The following is a 20,478-nucleotide window of genomic DNA, read 5'->3' on the forward strand; positions in this document are numbered from 1 at the left end:
GGGGGGGGGGCATTACATTTGTGTTCAAACAAATGATATGAGTATCTATTGTTGATATGGTACCATTTACAAGACTTCCACCTGATACAATGGATTTGTTTTGTGTGTTTCAGTTTGTCGGAAGAGAAAGAGATTACGAGACTAGTGGAGGGGGGATGTGCATCAGAACAGGTGACCCCCGACACGTCGCGTTCGTGTACACCTTTATCCATCGGTGGGAGCTGTGTGCTCAGCCCCATAAGCAAGGACAGTCGGCCGGCAGACACGCAGTGTAGTTGTAAAGAGACTTATGTGGCATGTAAATGGAAGGACTGCGACTGTGGGCTCGAACCCCCAGCCCTCATGGACCATATCAGACAGTGTCATGTGGACACGCAAAGTGGCGAGACTTATGTGTGTCTGTGGCAGGGGTGTAAAGTGTATGACAAAAGCTCGTGTTCTAGATCATGGCTTGAAAGGCATATACTAAGTCACAGCGGCGACAAGCCGTTTAAGTGTATAGTGGACGGTTGTGTGATGAGATTCACCTCCCAGAAAGGACTGGAACGCCACGTAAATAGTCACTTCGCCGTGCAGCAAAGCAACAGCAACCGCACACAAAAGTCCCGTGAGGACACGCCAACCAAATTGTGGCGCCGTAAAAAGTTAAAACGGCGGCGCCATACGGCAGGTAAGAAGGGTTTGTTCATTTCGAAGCGACTACAGTGTCGTCCATAAGATATTCTATTAAGTTAATCTAAATAGACCTGTTGGAGGCCTGTGCTTCTCTCAATTCATCCACTGTAACAAAATCTCTGTTGGTACTGGAGAATATGTCACAGTTATCCCCCTTTGAAAGGTTTCTTATGTTATTATGATACAATGCAATGATGACCTGTAGATTAGCAATACTTTCATAGACCTGGTAGAAATGACCCTTTGATTTTAGTATGATTAAGTAATACTCTGAATAATTTGATTATTTTGCACAAACTTCAAGTACTGAAATGTTAAACTCTCCACAGAGTTGTTCTTGGTGGAAGATATACATTTGCTGTTTAATCTCTATATAATATACACAATTTAAATCAAGTCGATAAGTTTATCATTTCTTTCATCAATGTGTTGTTATCTCAGAAGGTTAATATCTAATATTAAAAAAATAACATGTCGTGATCAGGAATTCTTACGTAAGTCCAGGTTTAAATATGGCATTAAAACAGACATAAAATCCTTTCTCTTTGATACCTGTCATACTCTCTGGATTAAAGAAAAACTGTATTGAGCATTTCAATCAATACTGAATATGAGAAATCATGTGATGTAAAATCACAGCCGACTCCTTGTCCAGATGTACAGAGTATCAGCATGCATACAGGTCGTAGTGGTGTATTAACTGCTGGTGTCTGTTTTAGGGGTATAGCCCTTGATTTTCATAAAACCCTATTATACCCATCCCAACCCCTATACATTTCTTTTTATTGGTATGAGTGTCCACCTTTCACCAAATTTAAAGGACTTTACCATTACACATCTTGTAATGTTCCAAAACATCAGTCTGAACTACAGTCAGGGTCACCAGGGTATTAACTGTAGCAGTCTGAACTACAGTCAGGGTCACCAGGGTATTCACTGTAGCAGTCTGAACTACAGTCAGGGTCACCAGGGTATTCACTGTAGCAGTCTGAACTACAGTCAGGGTCACCAGGGTATTAACTGTAGCAGTCTGAGCTACAGTCAGGGTCACCAGGGTATTAACTGTAGCTGTCTGAACTACAGTAAGGGTCACCAGGGTATTAACTGTAGCAGTCTGAGCTACAGTCAGGGTCACCAGGGTATTAACTGTAGCTGTCTGAACTACAGTAAGGGTCACCAGGGTATTAACTGTAGCAGTCTGAGCTACAGTCAGGGTCACCAGGGTATTAACTGTAGCTGTCTGAACTAGTCAGGGTCACCAGGGTATTAATTGAGCTGTCTGAACTACAGTCAGGGTCACCAGGGTATTAACTGTAGCAGTCTGAACTACAGTCAGGGTCACCAGGGTATTAACTGTAGCATTGATAAACGGTCACTTCCTTTGATTTGGCTTCATGATTTGCTCCATAATCATAACTCTAGAAATCCAATATTTGTCAAACTTTATATAATTATATGGATGCATACTCTACATATATATATGAAATATAGGTCACTGTGACCTTTATTTTCCGCTTTTGAAAGCAGGAATGGGAGTATTTTTATGCTTTACAAAATTTTCTAGTTGTATACCTACAGCTATTTTTCCCCCAGTATAAATATTCAATGTATCATATATATGTGTATGTTGTTAGAAACTTACCATATACAAAGCATGCTACAATGAATATCATGGTCCAGACCTACTGAGCGAATTATTGCTATGATTTAAAGATCTGTGTAAAGTAATACACAGTATAATTTGACATCACTTTAAACCAATGGTTTACCAGCAAACACTCAACTGTATGTGATTGTTTATATCCCTTAGCCAAATGGCCTTTGTTTGCTGCAATGCATTTAAGCTTCATATATATATATATATATATATATTATTAATCAGAAAAATTATCCTTACGGACAAAGAAATATTATAAAAAGAAAAATTCTCAACAACAAGTCTTCAGTACTTTCATCTCTTCTAGGAGATTATTCAGACTGTTTATTTGAAGTAAGTGACACATAATAGTTTGCTATAGCGACGTCTGTCATATAAGTACCTGCCATAAAGATATCACAGCAGTATAAATACATTAATTATAGTCTTAAGGCATATATATATATATCCTGTTTAAGTTTTCATTTGAAGAGCCTTTCCAAACTAGTTTAAACTATGTGAAGATGTGCACTTTTCTGTATATGTTCATCATACATGTAATGGGCCTCTTAAACCTAGGAAGCTGAACAATGGATCAATGACAAGCTGTGCCCATCAGATTAACTTGTAGGATATATTGGTGGAAAAATGAAAGTTGTTTAAATATAGACATTGTGAGGATATACCTACTAGTATACAGCAGTGAAAATATCTAGAAAACTCCTTTATAACAGTGTGAATACCTGTACCACAGTGTGAATACCTGTATCACAGTGAGATTATCAGAGTAGTCCGAATACCTACATAACAGTAAAAATACCTGCTAAAACAGTGAGATTATCTGTAAAACATGGAAAATACTGTATAATAGTGATAATGCCTGTATTACAATGAGAATACCTGTTTCACAATGAGAATATTTGTATAACAGTAAAGTACCTGTATTACAGAGACAATACCTGTTTCACAGTGAGAATACCTGTTTCACAATGAGAATAATTGTATAACAGTAAAGTACCTGTATTACAGAGAGAATACCTGTTTCACAATGAGACTACCTGTATCACAATGAGAATATTTGTATGACAGTAAAGTACCTGTATTACAGAGAGAATACCTGTTTCACAGTGAGAATACCTGTTTCACAATGAGAATATTTGTATAACAGTAAAGTACCTGTATTACAGAGAGAATACCTGTATCACAGTGAGAATACCTATATCACAGTGAGAATACCGGTATCACAATGAGAATACCTGTATTACAGAGAGAATACCTGTATCACAGAGAGAATACCTGTATCACAGTGAGAATACCTGTATCACAGTGAGAATACCTATATCACAGTGAGAATACCGGTATCACAATGAGAATACCTGTATTACAGTGAGAATACCTGTATCACAGTGAGAATAACTGTTTCACAGTGAGAATACCTGTATCACAATGAGAACAATTGTATAACAGTAAAGTACCTGTATTACAGAGAGAATACCTGTATCACAGTGAGAGTACCCATATCACAGTGAGAATACCTGTATCACAGTGAGAATACCTGTATTACAGAGAGAATACCTGTATCACAGAGAGAATACCTGTATCACAGTGAGAGTACCCATATCACAGTGAGAATACCTGTATCACAGTGGGAATACCTGTATCACAGAGAGAATACCTGTATCACAGTGAGAATAGTTGTATAACAGTAAAGTACCTGTATTACAGAGAGAATACCTGTTTCACAGTGAGAATACCTGTATCACAATGAGAACAATTGTATAACAGTAAAGTACCTGTATTACAGAGAGAATACCTGTTTCACAGTGAGAATGCCTGTATTACAGAGAGAATACCTGTATCACAGTGAGAATACCTGTATCACAGAAAGAATACCTGTATCACAGAGGCAAACAGTGAGAATGCCTGTATATACCTGTATTACAGAGAGAAGACCTGTATCACTGTGAGAATACCTGTATCACAGCGAGAATACCTGTATCACAGTGAGAATACCTGTATTACAGAGAGAAGACCTGTATCACAGTGAGAATACCTGTATCACAGTGAGAAGACCTGTATCTCAGTGAGAATACCTGTATTACAGAGGCAATACCTGTATCACAGAGAGATTACCTGTATTACAGAGAGAATACCTGTATCACAGTGAGAATACCTGTATCACAGTTAGAATACCTGTTTCACAATGAGAATAGTTGTATAACAGTAAAGTACCTGTATTACAGAGAGAATACCTGTTTCACAGTGAGAATACCTGTATCACAGTTAGAATACCTGTATTACAGAGAGAATACCTGTTTTACAGTGAGAATACCTGTATCACAGAGAGAATACCTGTAGCACAGAGGGAATACCTGTATCACAGAGAGAATACCTGTATTACAGTGAGAATACCTGTATCACAGTGAGAATACCTGTATCACAAAGAGAATACCTGTAGCACAGTGAGAATACCTGTATCACAGTGAGAATACCTGTATCACAGTGAGAATACCTGTATTACAGTGAGAATACCTATATCACAGTGAGAATACCTGTTTCACAGTGAGAATACCTGTATGACAATGAGAACAATTGTATAACAGTAAAGTACCTGTATTACAGAGAGAATACCTGTATCACAGTGAGAATACCTGTATTACAGAGAAAATACCTGTATCACAGAGAGAATACCTGTATCAGAGAAAATACCTGTATGACAGAGAGAATACCTGTATCACAGTGAGAATACCTGTATCACAAAGAGAATACCTGTAGCACAGTTAGAATACCTGTATCACAGTGAGAATACCTGTATCACAAAGAGAATACCTGTAGCACAGTTAGAATACCTGTATCACAGTGAGAATACCTGTATTACAGAGAAAATACCTGTATCACAGAGAGAATACCTGTATCAGAGAAAATACCTGTATGACAGTGAGAATACCTGTATCACAGTGAGAATACTTGTATTACAGAGAAAATACCTGTATCACTGAGAATACCTGTATAATATTGAAATATAACAATAAAAAGACTAGAGTATATAAGTCATTTTCATTTAAATATGTGATGGCTTTCAAACAAAAGAGAAACATCTTGAACCTCTTTTGTATGTTAATTTGTTTGAGACACCCAGATTGCTGTATCTTTTAAAACTTGGTATCTGCAGAAATGTATAGGATTACATAATCATGTTTTACCAGAGAAGATCAAACAGGTTGTTTTACTCACTTATATGTGTGTGCCTGTCAGGTAAAGCGAAGTCACAAATATCTAACTAAAGCCACAAATATTGCAAGGTTAACCGCATCATTATTAATTCTGAAATACACCAGGATATAATGAGTAATAAAGGTATATGCAGTGTCTTTATCTGTAGTCGGGAATGTTTTTATGTTAATGCGTGAAGATTAAAGCTGTCTGCATACTATTAAATTATTTCATTGTTATAATTTCTGCCTCAGTTGTAAGTGGCTATGATTACCTAGTATGTTATGATTAAAGTCATGAATGATACAGGTTTTCTACGAAGTCAAGGCAAAATATCTATTTATTAATAATCAAACAGACATCAACGATCAACTGATATTTTAATTTTCCACCCTACATTGTTGGTCCGTGGCTGTGTAATTTTAGCAGTTTTATATCACGAGCTGTCTATACGTGAATCTTTCCGATACGTTTACTATCATACAATACTAACATTGAATTGACAGGGTTACAGTGTAAGAAATGTTCAAGGATTGATATTCTTCAAGCACTGCCACCTTCCATTCAGTAATGACATAGGAGTGACGAGACCTGTGACATAATATATCTCTGTGTCGAGTAATTTATCTCGGTGTATACATGAAAGTGACCTCAAAAGCATTTAAAAGGATTTTAAAAGATATTCACTCCTCAAATCATTTGTTAAATTTGCACTGAGAGAATTTAAAGGTACATAACAATCACATGAGGAGTCGTGTGAGACTTGACATGACAATGTATATTATATATCTGTCTGGGATATGATGAGTCGTGTGAGACTTGACATGACATTGTTTATTATATATCTGTCTGGGATATGATGAGTCGTATGAGACTTGAAGTGACATTGTATATTATATATCTGTCTGGCATATGATGAGTCGTGTGAGACTTGAAGTGACAATGTATATTATATAGCTGACTGGGATATGATGAGTTGTGTGAGATTTGACGTGACATTGTATATTATATAGCTGTCTGGTAGATAATGAGTCATGTGGGACTTGATGTGGCAAAATAAAAATTGGATTTTTTTTGTCCATTTTTACTTCAAAAATTTGACCCTACAACATTGAGAGCTGAAGACTCCCAAACTATTGTGTGAATCGTTTAACTAAAGTACCAGGTCATGTTTCTATTATCTGATGTTTATACCTTTACAGGGTCTTACTTAGTTAATTCATCTGTCAAAGCTGCACTACAAACAGCTGAATGAGTATACAATGTCATTTACATACTTATGCAAAATTTACTGTAGTGCATCCTGTAACTATACATCTAATTTCCTCCAAACCAATTTGAACTGAAAGTACATAAATGCTATATATTATGGTTAGTGTTAAAACTTCATAATCAAGTTTATGGGAAGGTTATACTTAAACATGACTTGAGTTGTCACTCCAGTATCGATACAGCCCTGGCTGTAAACTGTTTGGAGTGCTGCTAGTTGAAATAACATGCGAATTGACTTCTGGCTGAGCATTTTTGGGGGCAGAGTATTAAAGTGTCTGAGGCTGAATCCAGCCTTTTTATGGTGCTATTTATAAAGTTATGACTTGTGATTGGTGAGGTTGTGTCACCGAGTGCCAAGTACTAAATTATCACATTGTTTCTAGACACCAAATTTCATGTCCTAGTGTTGGTAGACTGGCTCTGAGAGAGGTCGTACATGTCCGAGTGTTGGTAGACTGGCTCTGAGAGAGGTCGTACATGTCCGAGTGTTGGTAGATTGGCTCTGAGAGAGGTCGTACATGTCCGAGTGTTGGTAGATTGGCTCTGAGAGAGGTCGTTCATGTCCGAGATGTCCGAGTGTTGGTATACTGCCTCTGAGAGAGGTCGTACATGTCCGAGTGTTGGTATACTGGCTCTGAGAGAGGTCGTACATGTCCGAGTGTTGGTAGACTGGCTCTGAGAGAGGTCATTCATGTCCGAGTAATGGTATACTGGCTCTGAGAGAGGTCGTACATGTCCGAGTGTTAGTAGACTGGCTCTGAGAGAGGTTGTACACGTCCGAGTGTTGGTAGACTGGCTCCGAGAGAAGTCGTTCATGTCCGAGTGCTGGTATATTGGCCATGAGAGAGGTCGTACATGTCCAGGTGTTGGTATACTGGCTCTGAGAGAGGTCGTACATGTCCGAGTGTTAGTAGACTGGCTCTGAGAGAGGTTGTACACGTCCGAGTGTTGGTAGACTGGCTCCGAGAGAAGTCGTTCATGTCCGAGTGCTGGTATATTGGCCATGAGAGAGGTCGTACATGTCCAGGTGTTGGTATACTGGCTCTGAGAGAGGTCGTACATGTCCGAGTGTTAGTAGACTGGCTCTGAGAGAGGTTGTACACGTCCGAGTGTTGGTAGACTGGCTCCGAGAGAAGTCGTTCATGTCCGAGTGCTGGTATATTGGCCATGAGAGAGGTCGTACATGTCCAGGTGTTGGTATACTGGCTCTGAGAGAGGTCGTACATGTCCGAGTGTTGGTAGACTGGCTCTGAGAGAGGTTGTACATGTCCGAGTGTTGGTAGACTGGCTCTGAGAGAGGTCGTACATGTCCGAGTGTTGGTAGACTGGCTCTGAGAGAGGTCGTACATGTCCGAGTGTTGGTAGACTGGCTCTGAGAGAGGTCGTACATGTCCGAGTGTTGGTAGACTGGCTCTGAGAGAGGTCGTACATGTCCGAGTGTTGGTAGACTGGCTCTGAGAGAGGTCGTACATGTCCGAGTGTTGGTAGACTGGCTCTGAGAGAGGTCGTACATGTCCGAGTGTTGGTAGACTGGCTCTGAGAGAGGTCGTACATGTCCGAGTGTTGGTAGACTGGCTCTGAGAGAGGTCGTACATGTCCGAGTGTTGGTAGACTGGCTCTGAGAGAGGTCGTACATGTCCGAGTGTTGGTAGACTGGCTCTGAGAGAGGTCGTACATGTCCGAGTGTTGGTAGACTGGCTCTGAGAGAGGTCGTACATGTCCGAGTGTTGGTAGACTGGCTCTGAGAGAGGTCGTACATGTCCGAGTGTTGGTAGACTGGCTCTGAGAGAGGTCGTACATGTCCGAGTGTTGGTAGACTGGCTCTGAGAGAGGTCGTACATGTCCGAGTGTTGGTAGACTGGCTCTGAGAGAGGTCGTACATGTCCGAGTGTTGGTAGACTGGCTCTGAGAGAGGTCGTACATGTCCGAGTGTTGGTAGACTGGCTCTGAGAGAGGTCGTACATGTCCGAGTGTTGGTAGACTGGCTCTGAGAGAGGTCGTACATGTCCGAGTGTTGGTAGACTGGCTCTGAGAGAGGTCGTACATGTCCGAGTGTTGGTAGACTGGCTCTGAGAGAGGTCGTACATGTCCGAGTGTTGGTAGACTGGCTCTGAGAGAGGTCGTACATGTCCGAGTGTTGGTAGACTGGCTCTGAGAGAGGTCGTACATGTCCGAGTGTTGGTAGACTGGCTCTGAGAGAGGTCGTACATGTCCGAGTGTTGGTAGACTGGCTCTGAGAGAGGTCGTACATGTCCGAGTGTTGGTAGACTGGCTCTGAGAGAGGTCGTACATGTCCGAGTGTTGGTAGACTGGCTCTGAGAGAGGTCGTACATGTCCGAGTGTTGGTATACTGGCTCTGAGAGAGGTCGTACATGTCCGAGTGTTGGTAGATTGGCTCTGAGAGAGGTCGTACATGTCCGAGTGTTGGTAGATTGGCTCTGAGAGAGGTCGTTCATGTCCGAGATGTCCGAGTGTTGGTATACTGCCTCTGAGAGAGGTCGTACATGTCCGAGTGTTGGTATACTGGCTCTGAGAGAGGTCGTACATGTCCGAGTGTTAGTAGACTGGCTCTGAGAGAGGTTGTACACGTCCGAGTGTTGGTAGACTGGCTCCGAGAGAAGTCGTTCATGTCCGAGTGCTGGTATATTGGCCATGAGAGAGGTCGTACATGTCCAGGTGTTGGTATACTGGCTCTGAGAGAGGTCGTACATGTCCGAGTGTTGGTAGACTGGCTCTGACAGAGGTTGTACATGTCCGAGTGTTGGTAGACTGGCTCTGAGAGAAGTCGTACATGTGAGAGAGGTCTTACACGTCCGGGTGTTGGTAGACTGGCTCTGAGAGAGGTCGTAGGACATGATCATTTGTTCAGTGCTACTGCTGTCAAACTGCTTTCCTCTCATCTATCCAACAATTGTTTGTCAAAAAAACTGATTTGTCTACAGTTGTAATAAAAGAAAAGATTAAGGATAAAAAGTTGTCTCTCCTTTATAACAGTATTGTTGTTTTGTTATTGATAGTTTAACTTGGCAACCTACATGTTTAGTCTGATTTATTTATTTTTGTAATTGGTTTATGTCTAGTTATGTCTAGAGACCTAATTTTTTACAAGACCGTCGTCCTTTCAGTTTTAGTATTGTGCATGTTTTGGGGACTGTAAATGGCTTTCATGCTGATAACACTTACCTCTATAGATGTGTTCTCTGACAGGGTTTTCATTGATAAGATTTAATAATGATTATTGACTGTTTAACAAACTTGACAGTAATGTTTTGGTCTAGTCATGTAATCATTTAGTTACTGTTTACATTTATTTGATAGCACCCACATTAAGCTTTTCTTTTTGAGTGGTTCTATGTGTAAATTTCAAGGTTGTTTTTCCAAAGTCAAGGTCAGTATGTTTTTTTTATCAAATGTCAAGGTCTCTGTAAGTAATTGCCAAAGGTGCAGATCAATGTACTTTCCATGGATGAGAAACTCTGTGGCACTAACATTTGACAAAATTGTTGTGTAAAGCACTATAGTTAATTAGTAGTCATCTGAAATGTAAAAAACGAAGGTGATAAATTAGAAGACTATTTTTAAAATAGGGACACTTGGCAAGTATGTAATGTAGCAATGTAGGTGACCAGTGTGTAGAGGTATATAAACACTGATAATATACTTACCAACGTCCCTGTCCCAGGATGTGTAGAGGTATATAAACACTGATATATACTTACCAACGTTCCTGTCCCAGGATGTGATGGCGGCATACCTCAGTGACATGGTGCACCACATTTACGATGATGCATTCCTCACAGACAGATTGTGCACTGAAGCACGACTTCTGAACTTGACCTGTCTTTCACATTTACATTACTGAAAAGGTGCCCTATTCACACTTTTTTTCTGTCATATTTAATGAGTTAATTAATATGAAAAATATTTCATTTTTTCTAGTATTTTTTTTTTAACAAAATATGTAATCTAATTTTGTGTTTTCTGGGGGAAAATCTGAGCCAAGATTCATTGGAAAGTGTACATGTTACTGTTCGTAGATCTAGTAGATCTGAATCTTTTATCAATGCACTGGTCATATAGGTATAGAGGTGTATAAAGATTGGGGTGTGAGGTAGAACTACTGTCAAGTCTCCCTCTGTATCATATATATAGAGGTGTATAAAGATTGGGGGGTGAGGTAGAACTACTGTCAAGTCTCTCCCTCTGTACCATATATATAGAGGTGTATAAAGATTGGGGTGTGAGGTAGAACTACTGTCAAGTCTCTCCCTCTGTACCATATATATAGAGGTGTATAAAGATTGGGGTGTGAGGTAGAACTACTGTCAAGTCTCTCCCTCTGTACCATATATATAGAGGTGTATAAAGATTGGGGTGTGAGGTAGAACTACTGTCAAGTCTCTCCCTCTGTACCATATATATAGAGGTGTATAAAGATTGGGGTGTGAGGTAGAACTACTGTCAAGTCTCTCCCTCTGTACCATATATATAGAGGTGTATAAAGATTGGGGTGTGAGGTAGAACTACTGTCAAGTCTCTCCCTCTGTACCATATATATAGAGGTGTATAAAGATTGGGGTGTGAGGTAGAACTACTGTCAAGTCTCTCCCTCTGTACCATATATATAGAGGTGTATAAAGATTGGGGTGTGAGGTAGAACTACTGTCAAGTCTCTCCCTCTGTACCATATATATAGAGGTGTATAAAGATTGGGGTGTGAGGTAGAACTACTGTCAAGTCTCTCCCTCTGTACCATATATATAGAGGTGTATAAAGATTGGGGTGTGAGGTAGAACTACTGTCAAGTCTCTCCCTCTGTACCATATATATAGAGGTGTATAAAGATTGGGGTGTGAGGTAGAACTACTGTCAAGTCTCTCCCTCTGTACCATATATATAGAGGTGTATAAAGATTGGGGTGTGAGGTAGAACTACTGTCAAGTCTCTCCCTCTGTACCATATATATAGAGGTGTATAAAGATTGGGGTGTGAGGTAGAACTACTGTCAAGTCTCTCCCTCTGTACCATATATATAGAGGTGTATAAAGATTGGGGTGTGAGGTAGAACTACTGTCAAGTCTCTCCCTCTGTACCATATATATAGAGGTGTATAAAGATTGGGGTGTGAGGTAGAACTACTGTCAAGTCTCTCCCTCTGTACCATATATATAGAGGTGTATAAAGATTGGGGTGTGAGGTAGAACTACTGTCAAGTCTCTCCCTCTGTACCATATATATAGAGGTGTATAAAGATTGGGGTGTGAGGTAGAACTACTGTCAAGTCTCTCCCTCTGTACCATATATATAGAGGTGTATAAAGATTGGGGTGTGAGGTAGAACTACTGTCAAGTCTCTCCCTCTGTACCATATATATAGAGGTGTATAAAGATTGGGGTGTGAGGTAGAACTACTGTCAAGTCTCTCCCTCTGTACCATATATATAGAGGTGTATAAAGATTGGGGTGTGAGGTAGAACTACTGTCAAGTCTCTCCCTCTGTACCATATATATAGAGGTGTATAAAGATTGGGGTGTGAGGTAGAACTACTGTCAAGTCTCTCCCTCTGTACCATATATATAGAGGTGTATAAAGATTGGGGTGTGAGGTAGAACTACTGTCAAGTCTCTCCCTCTGTACCATATATATAGAGGTGTATAAAGATTGGGGTGTGAGGTAGAACTACTGTCAAGTCTCTCCCTCTGTACCATATATATAGAGGTGTATAAAGATTGGGGTGTGAGGTAGAACTACTGTCAAGTCTCTCCCTCTGTACCATATATATAGAGGTGTATAAAGATTGGGGTGTGAGGTAGAACTACTGTCAAGTCTCTCCCTCTGTACCATATATATAGAGGTGTATAAAGATTGGGGTGTGAGGTAGAACTACTGTCAAGTCTCTCCCTCTGTACCATATATATAGAGGTGTATAAAGATTGGGGTGTGAGGTAGAACTACTGTCAAGTCTCTCCCTCTGTACCATATATATAGAGGTGTATAAAGATTGGGGTGTGAGGTAGAACTACTGTCAAGTCTCTCCCTCTGTCCTATATATATAGAGGTGTATAAAGATTGGGGTGTGAGGTAGAAATACTGTCAAGTCTCTCCCTCTGTATCATATTCATAGAGGTGTATAAAGATTGGGGTGTGAGGCAGAGCTACTGTCAAGTCTCTTCTTTCTCCGGGATCCTCTCATTGCATATTATTATTATCCCCGCTTTCACAAAAATGGGGGATATTAATTTGGGTTTGTCTGTCTGTCTCCGTGCAATAACTGCAACAAATGTTAACTGATTTTCTTCAAACTTGATCACAGGGTTAAATACCTTAAATGCGTTATGGGCTCTGCCAAGTTCGATGACCGCATTCAGCGGACCCCATTTGGCGGAGTTATGGCCCCTTGAATAACAGAAAGCGTCATTATCTGCTGCGTTTCGTTTCCGTGCAATAACTACAACAAATGTTAACCAATTTTCTTCAAACTTGTACAAGGGTTAAATGTCTTAAGGGCTCGACCAAGTTTGATGACCACCATCAGCGGAGTTATGGCCCCTTGAATAACAAAAAACATCATTATCTTCCGTTTCTGTTCATTAACTCTAAATATTATCCGATTGTCTTCAAACTTAGTAACAGGGTTCAACGCATTAAGGGCTCGGCCAAGCTTGACAATCACTTTAATCGGACTCCATTTGGCAGTCATTATCTGCAGTTTCTGCTTAATAACTCGAGCAAATATTAGATAAGGGATTTTTTTCTTCAAGTTTCTAGCTATACATTATGTCTCAACAGCACGATACATACTCACATGTTTAAACCTAACCTCAATAATGTTTACCTACAATATGTCCTGAAAGTGGGGGATATAAATTTCACGAATTTGCTTGTTTAAGACTTGTTCTGAGTCAGTAATAAATTCAATCTTTACCGGCCATCGTGACTCCGGAGACCAATTGAATATTGATTCTCAGAGAAAACACCTTGTCTAACATTCCTAATACAGTGGTAGAGTGATCCTCGTACTGTCTGTCTCTGCTGTAGATACACTCGTACTGTAATCGTTGTGTAATCAGCTCCTTCACACCACTATTTACAACTAAACTTTCCTTTATTTTATTTTATTTTTAAATCCAAGTCAGTGATTCTGTGGCAGTAAATAGTCATGATTTTGCCTGTTAAGTTAAAACAGATCGCATGGATGGCATGTAATGGCAATCGTGATCAAACACTGTTGGGAAGAAAACACTGATCGGTGTAGCACTACCTCTGGTGTGATTTTATCTGTTAAGTTAAATCAATAAGGAGAATGTAACTGAAATAGAACTCAATAATAAACAACAAAGAGGTTTATAATGAGTATATATGTACAGTTTGATAGGATAATAATGTTAACTTCAACAGGCCAAAAAAACCAGTATTTTAGTGTTTTAGATAATGAAAACCAATTCCTTAGTAAGATTATTATTCTAAATGTCAAGGGCTAGACAATAAGGGTAGCCCAATAGTCTGAGAGTAGTGAAATTTCCAGCAGAACTAGTGGTACTAAAAACAGCTAGCCCGATTGACTAATTAACATGTGATATTGCTTATCTTGTTAAATGATATGGGGTTAGTGGAATATACACATGGACTAGTGAAGACTACTAGCCTAAGTGACCAGTGGTATTCCATATGATTTTCTAGCCCTGTTGACTGACTGATATTTAATTTGATTTGATAAAAACAAATAGCTTGGTGGATCATTGTATGGTGAAATGTATAAATAAAAAATTACTACTCTTTGTTTCAATGATATTACAGAATTGGTATATATTATCTATTCACCCTGTGAAATATTTGTGAGATTTATACAAGTTAACATTTTGGGTAAAATTACAAACAGTTCAAAGGGTGAAGAATGATTTTGTAGGTTATCTAATATTTTATGAATTACAGTGTATTGAATTTTTTACACTGATTGATACCATGTTATTAATATACAGAAGAAACAAGATTTTGTTTTTATGTATATGTCCCTTTTGTTTGATAATTTGAATTGAACTTTTGTTTCTACTACAATAACAAAGCTTGGATAATGAGGATTTTTCAGGATTGAAATACATTTAGTACAAATCATTTTACTTGTATAAAATATTTTGTGATTGCATGTGCTTAAGACGACTAATTTACATTTTTTTTGTCTATCCATGAACAATGACAATATCCCCACAGAAACAATTACAATACAATTTGTGTATCCATGGCAACAATTACAATATATTTACATGAACAGTTACAACATCTCTTTTATAGGGATAAATATCCTTATGAATTTGTGCAAAAATATTAAAAATTTGAGATGCAAGCTGATTATAAAATGTCCACCAGCACATCTTACCCTACTGTTTAGTAGATTAATGGTATTGTCATGATCGTTATATATTTCTTTATGAAAGAGTGTAATTTGTTTTGCAGTATGTACCACAGACACGTTATAAAGTTACTTATGACAGAGAGTTTTTATTTTACAGTACGGACGACCGACTTCTTTGACTCAGGAATCATAGAGCAGTTACAAAAAGAGCTGATGAACTTCACAGAGCACACTCACATTGATCTCAACGGCAGCTCAAACTCTGTCACATTCCACAGTTCTGTAAGTATCACAGCTCAAACTCTGTCACATTCCACAGTTCTGTAAGAATCACAGCTCAAACTCTGTCACATTCCACAGTTCTGTAAGTATCACAGCTCAAACTCTGTCACATTCCACAGTTCTGTAAGTATCACAGCTCAAACTCTGTCACATTCCACAGTTCTGTAAGTATCACAGCTCAAACTCTGTCACATTCCACAGTTCTGTAAGTATCACAGCTCAAACTCTGTCACATTCCACAGTTCTGTAAGTATCACAGCTCAAACTCTGTCACATTCCACAGTTCTGTAAGTATCACAGCTCAAACTCTGTCACATTCCACAGTTCTGTAAGTATCACAGCTCAAACTCTGTCACATTCCACAGTTCTGTAAGTATCACAGCTCAAACTCTGTCACATTCCACAGTTCTGTAAGTATCACAGCTCAAACTCTGTCACATTCCACAGTTCTGTAAGTATCACAGCTCAAACTCTGTCACATTCCACAGTTCTGTAAGTATCACAGCTCAAACTCTGTCACATTCCACAGTTCTGTAAGTATCACAGCTCAAACTCTGTCACATTCCACAGTTCTGTAAGTATCACAGCTCAAACTCTGTCACATTCCACAGTTCTGTAAGTATCACAGCTCAAACTCTGTCACATTCCACAGTTCTGTAAGTATCACAGCTCAAACTCTGTCACATTCCACAGTTCTGTAAGTATCACAGCTCAAACTCTGTCACATTCCACAGTTCTGTAAGTATCACAGCTCAAACTCTGTCACATTCCACAGTTCTGTAAGTATCACAGCTCAAACTCTGTCACATTCCACAGTTCTGTAAGTATCACAGCTCAAACTCTGTCACATTCCACAGTTCTGTAAGTATCACAGCTCAAACTCTGTCACATTCCACAGTTCTGTAAGTATCACAGCTCAAACTCTGTCACATTCCACAGTTCTGTAAGTATCACAGCTCAAACTCTGTCACATTCCACAGTTCTGTAAGTATCACAGCTCAAACTCTGTCACATTCCACAGTTCTGTAAGTATCACAGCTCAAACTCTGTCACATTCCACAGTTCTGTAAGTATCACAGCTCAAACTCTGTCACATTCCACAGTTCTGTAAGTATCACAGCTCAAACTCTGTCACATTCCACAGTTCTGTAAGTATCACAGCTCAAACTCTGTCACATTCCACAGTTCTGTAAGTATCACAGCTCAAACTCTGTCACATTCCACAGTTCTGTAAGTATCACAGCTCAAACTCTGTCACATTCCACAGTTCTGTAAGTATCACAGCTCAAACTCTGTCACATTCCACAGTTCTGTAAGTATCACAGCTCAAACTCTGTCACATTCCACAGTTCTGTAAGTATCACAGCTCAAACTCTGTCACATTCCACAGTTCTGTAAGTATCACAGCTCAAACTCTGTCACATTCCACAGTTCTGTAAGTATCACAGCTCAAACTCTGTCACATTCCACAGTTCTGTAAGTATCACAGCTCAAACTCTGTCACATTCCACAGTTCTGTAAGTATCACAGCTCAAACTCTGTCACATTCCACAGTTCTGTAAGTATCACAGCTCAAACTCTGTCACATTCCACAGTTCTGTAAGTATCACAGCTCAAACTCTGTCACATTCCACAGTTCTGTAAGTATCACAGCTCAAACTCTGTCACATTCCACAGTTCTGTAAGTATCACAGCTCAAACTCTGTCACATTCCACAGTTCTGTAAGTATCACAGCTCAAACTCTGTCACATTCCACAGTTCTGTAAGTATCACAGCTCAAACTCTGTCACATTCCACAGTTCTGTAAGTATCACAGCTCAAACTCTGTCACATTCCACAGTTCTGTAAGTATCACAGCTCAAACTCTGTCACATTCCACAGTTCTGTAAGTATCACAGCTCAAACTCTGTCACATTCCACAGTTCTGTAAGTATCACAGCTCAAACTCTGTCACATTCCACAGTTCTGTAAGTATCACAGCTCAAACTCTGTCACATTCCACAGTTCTGTAAGTATCACAGCTCAAACTCTGTCACATTCCACAGTTCTGTAAGTATCACAGCTCAAACTCTGTCACATTCCACAGTTCTGTAAGTATCACAGCTCAAACTCTGTCACATTCCACAGTTCTGTAAGTATCACAGCTCAAACTCTGTCACATTCCACAGTTCTGTAAGTATCACAGCTCAAACTCTGTCACATTCCACAGTTCTGTAAGTATCACAGCTCAAACTCTGTCACATTCCACAGTTCTGTAAGTATCACAGCTCAAACTCTGTCACATTCCACAGTTCTGTAAGTATCACAGCTCAAACTCTGTCACATTCCACAGTTCTGTAAGTATCACAGCTCAAACTCTGTCACATTCCACAGTTCTGTAAGTATCACAGCTCAAACTCTGTCACATTCCACAGTTCTGTAAGTATCACAGCTCAAACTCTGTCACATTCCACAGTTCTGTAAGTATCACAGCTCAAACTCTGTCACATTCCACAGTTCTGTAAGTATCACAGCTCAAACTCTGTCACATTCCACAGTTCTGTAAGTATCACAGCTCAAACTCTGTCACATTCCACAGTTCTGTAAGTATCACAGCTCAAACTCTGTCACATTCCACAGTTCTGTAAGTATCACAGCTCAAACTCTGTCACATTCCACAGTTCTGTAAGTATCACAGCTCAAACTCTGTCACATTCCACAGTTCTGTAAGTATCACAGCTCAAACTCTGTCACATTCCACAGTTCTGTAAGTATCACAGCTCAAACTCTGTCACATTCCACAGTTCTGTAAGTATCACAGCTCAAACTCTGTCACATTCCACAGTTCTGTAAGTATCACAGCTCAAACTCTGTCACATTCCACAGTTCTGTAAGTATCACAGCTCAAACTCTGTCACATTCCACAGTTCTGTAAGTATCACAGCTCAAACTCTGTCACATTCCACAGTTCTGTAAGTATCACAGCTCAAACTCTGTCACATTCCACAGTTCTGTAAGTATCACAGCTCAAACTCTGTCACATTCCACAGTTCTGTAAGTATCACAGCTCAAACTCTGTCACATTCCACAGTTCTGTAAGTATCACAGCTCAAACTCTGTCACATTCCACAGTTCTGTAAGTATCACAGCTCAAACTCTGTCACATTCCACAGTTCTGTAAGTATCACAGCTCAAACTCTGTCACATTCCACAGTTCTGTAAGTATCACAGCTCAAACTCTGTCACATTCCACAGTTCTGTAAGTATCACAGCTCAAACTCTGTCACATTCCACAGTTCTGTAAGTATCACAGCTCAAACTCTGTCACATTCCACAGTTCTGTAAGTATCACAGCTCAAACTCTGTCACATTCCACAGTTCTGTAAGTATCACAGCTCAAACTCTGTCACATTCCACAGTTCTGTAAGTATCACAGCTCAAACTCTGTCACATTCCACAGTTCTGTAAGTATCACAGCTCAAACTCTGTCACATTCCACAGTTCTGTAAGTATCACAGCTCAAACTCTGTCACATTCCACAGTTCTGTAAGTATCACAGCTCAAACTCTGTCACATTCCACAGTTCTGTAAGTATCACAGCTCAAACTCTGTCACATTCCACAGTTCTGTAAGTATCACAGCTCAAACTCTGTCACATTCCACAGTTCTGTAAGTATCACAGCTCAAACTCTGTCACATTCCACAGTTCTGTAAGTATCACAGCTCAAACTCTGTCACATTCCACAGTTCTGTAAGTATCACAGCTCAAACTCTGTCACATTCCACAGTTCTGTAAGTATCACAGCTCAAACTCTGTCACATTCCACAGTTCTGTAAGTATCACAGCTCAAACTCTGTCACATTCCACAGTTCTGTAAGTATCACAGCTCAAACTCTGTCACATTCCACAGTTCTGTAAGTATCACAGCTCAAACTCTGTCACATTCCACAGTTCTGTAAGTATCACAGCTCAAACTCTGTCACAATCCACAGTTCTGTAAGTATCACAGCTCAAACTCTGTCACAATCCACAGTTCTGTAAGTGTCTCAGCTCAAACTCTGTCTCAAACCCACAACCCTTGGCTCTCCAGCCCGATGCTCTTCAGCTTAGCTAAAGGGAAATTCCCTACAGCTGATGCTTGTAAGGCAACCTAATCAATGCACATCTTTTACACATGTAGTAACAAATACAATTCAAACTTATTCCACAGTTTACAAGATGAATAAATAATTGCTAATATGTATACAGTAGTCCCCTGATTTACCGCCCCCAGGTTCTATTGCCAACCCTGGATGCCACCATAATTTTGTCAGAAACGTTTTTCTCTTTATCCCCCTACCATATTGCCATTGTTTATGTTTTTGGTCTGATAATTGGTCAATTATATGATCTTTATACATTTATGAGTTTTTATGGGTTTTGTGGTTGTTGTTTGTACATTTTATATTTCATTTTCATAATTGTACTATGAGCATATAGAAATATCCATCATGGCGGACAATTCGAATTTTAATTGTCACCGCTACGTAAGCTTGATGATTTTATTTACGAATCAATGCATGACCCTATGGAACGCGACATTAAATGTTTGAAAATGCATCGGTGCTACAGAAACTTTATTACGATGTAGTACAATTATTAGTAAATACTTATATTTAGATCAGTAATGAATATGAATATTAAATCTAAATATATACATATCAAACAGAGTGCTTTTAACATTCATGCTGGTATGAAAAAGAATGCAAATTGGTTGCTGTTATTTTTGTGAATTTCAGCTTGAAACTTCTGATTCTCCGTAGCAAACTGTGATGATTTGAGAAGTAAAATGTAGAATCATCAAGCTACAGTACATTTACTGTGACTTTGATATGTACATTGCACGTTAATTACAATGTACGTTTACAGTGACTTTGATATGTACAATGTACGTTAATTATAATGTACATTTACAGTGACTTTGATATGTACATTGCACGTTAATTACAATTTACGTTTACAGTGACTTTGATATGTACAATGTACGTTAATTATAATGTACATTTACAGTGACTTTGATATGTACAATG

General features: G+C 39.3%; 1 protein-coding gene across 2 annotated transcripts in view; it reads left to right on the plus strand.

Moving 5' to 3' along the window:
• LOC110467186 (zinc finger protein aebp2-like) overlaps positions 1 to 20,478 on the plus strand; it is a 98,660-nt gene that overhangs the window by 66,425 nt on the left and 11,757 nt on the right. For both annotated transcript variants that reach the window (XM_021524162.1, XM_021524161.1), the window contains 2 exons: positions 114 to 670; positions 15,304 to 15,428. In XM_021524162.1, coding sequence (XP_021379837.1) covers positions 114 to 670; positions 15,304 to 15,428 — 682 coding nt within the window. The remainder of the gene's footprint in view (positions 1 to 113; positions 671 to 15,303; positions 15,429 to 20,478) is intronic.

This window comes from Mizuhopecten yessoensis, unplaced genomic scaffold (assembly GCF_002113885.1).
Source record: "Mizuhopecten yessoensis strain PY_sf001 unplaced genomic scaffold, ASM211388v2 scaffold11165, whole genome shotgun sequence".
NCBI lineage: Eukaryota > Metazoa > Mollusca > Bivalvia > Pectinida > Pectinidae > Mizuhopecten > Mizuhopecten yessoensis.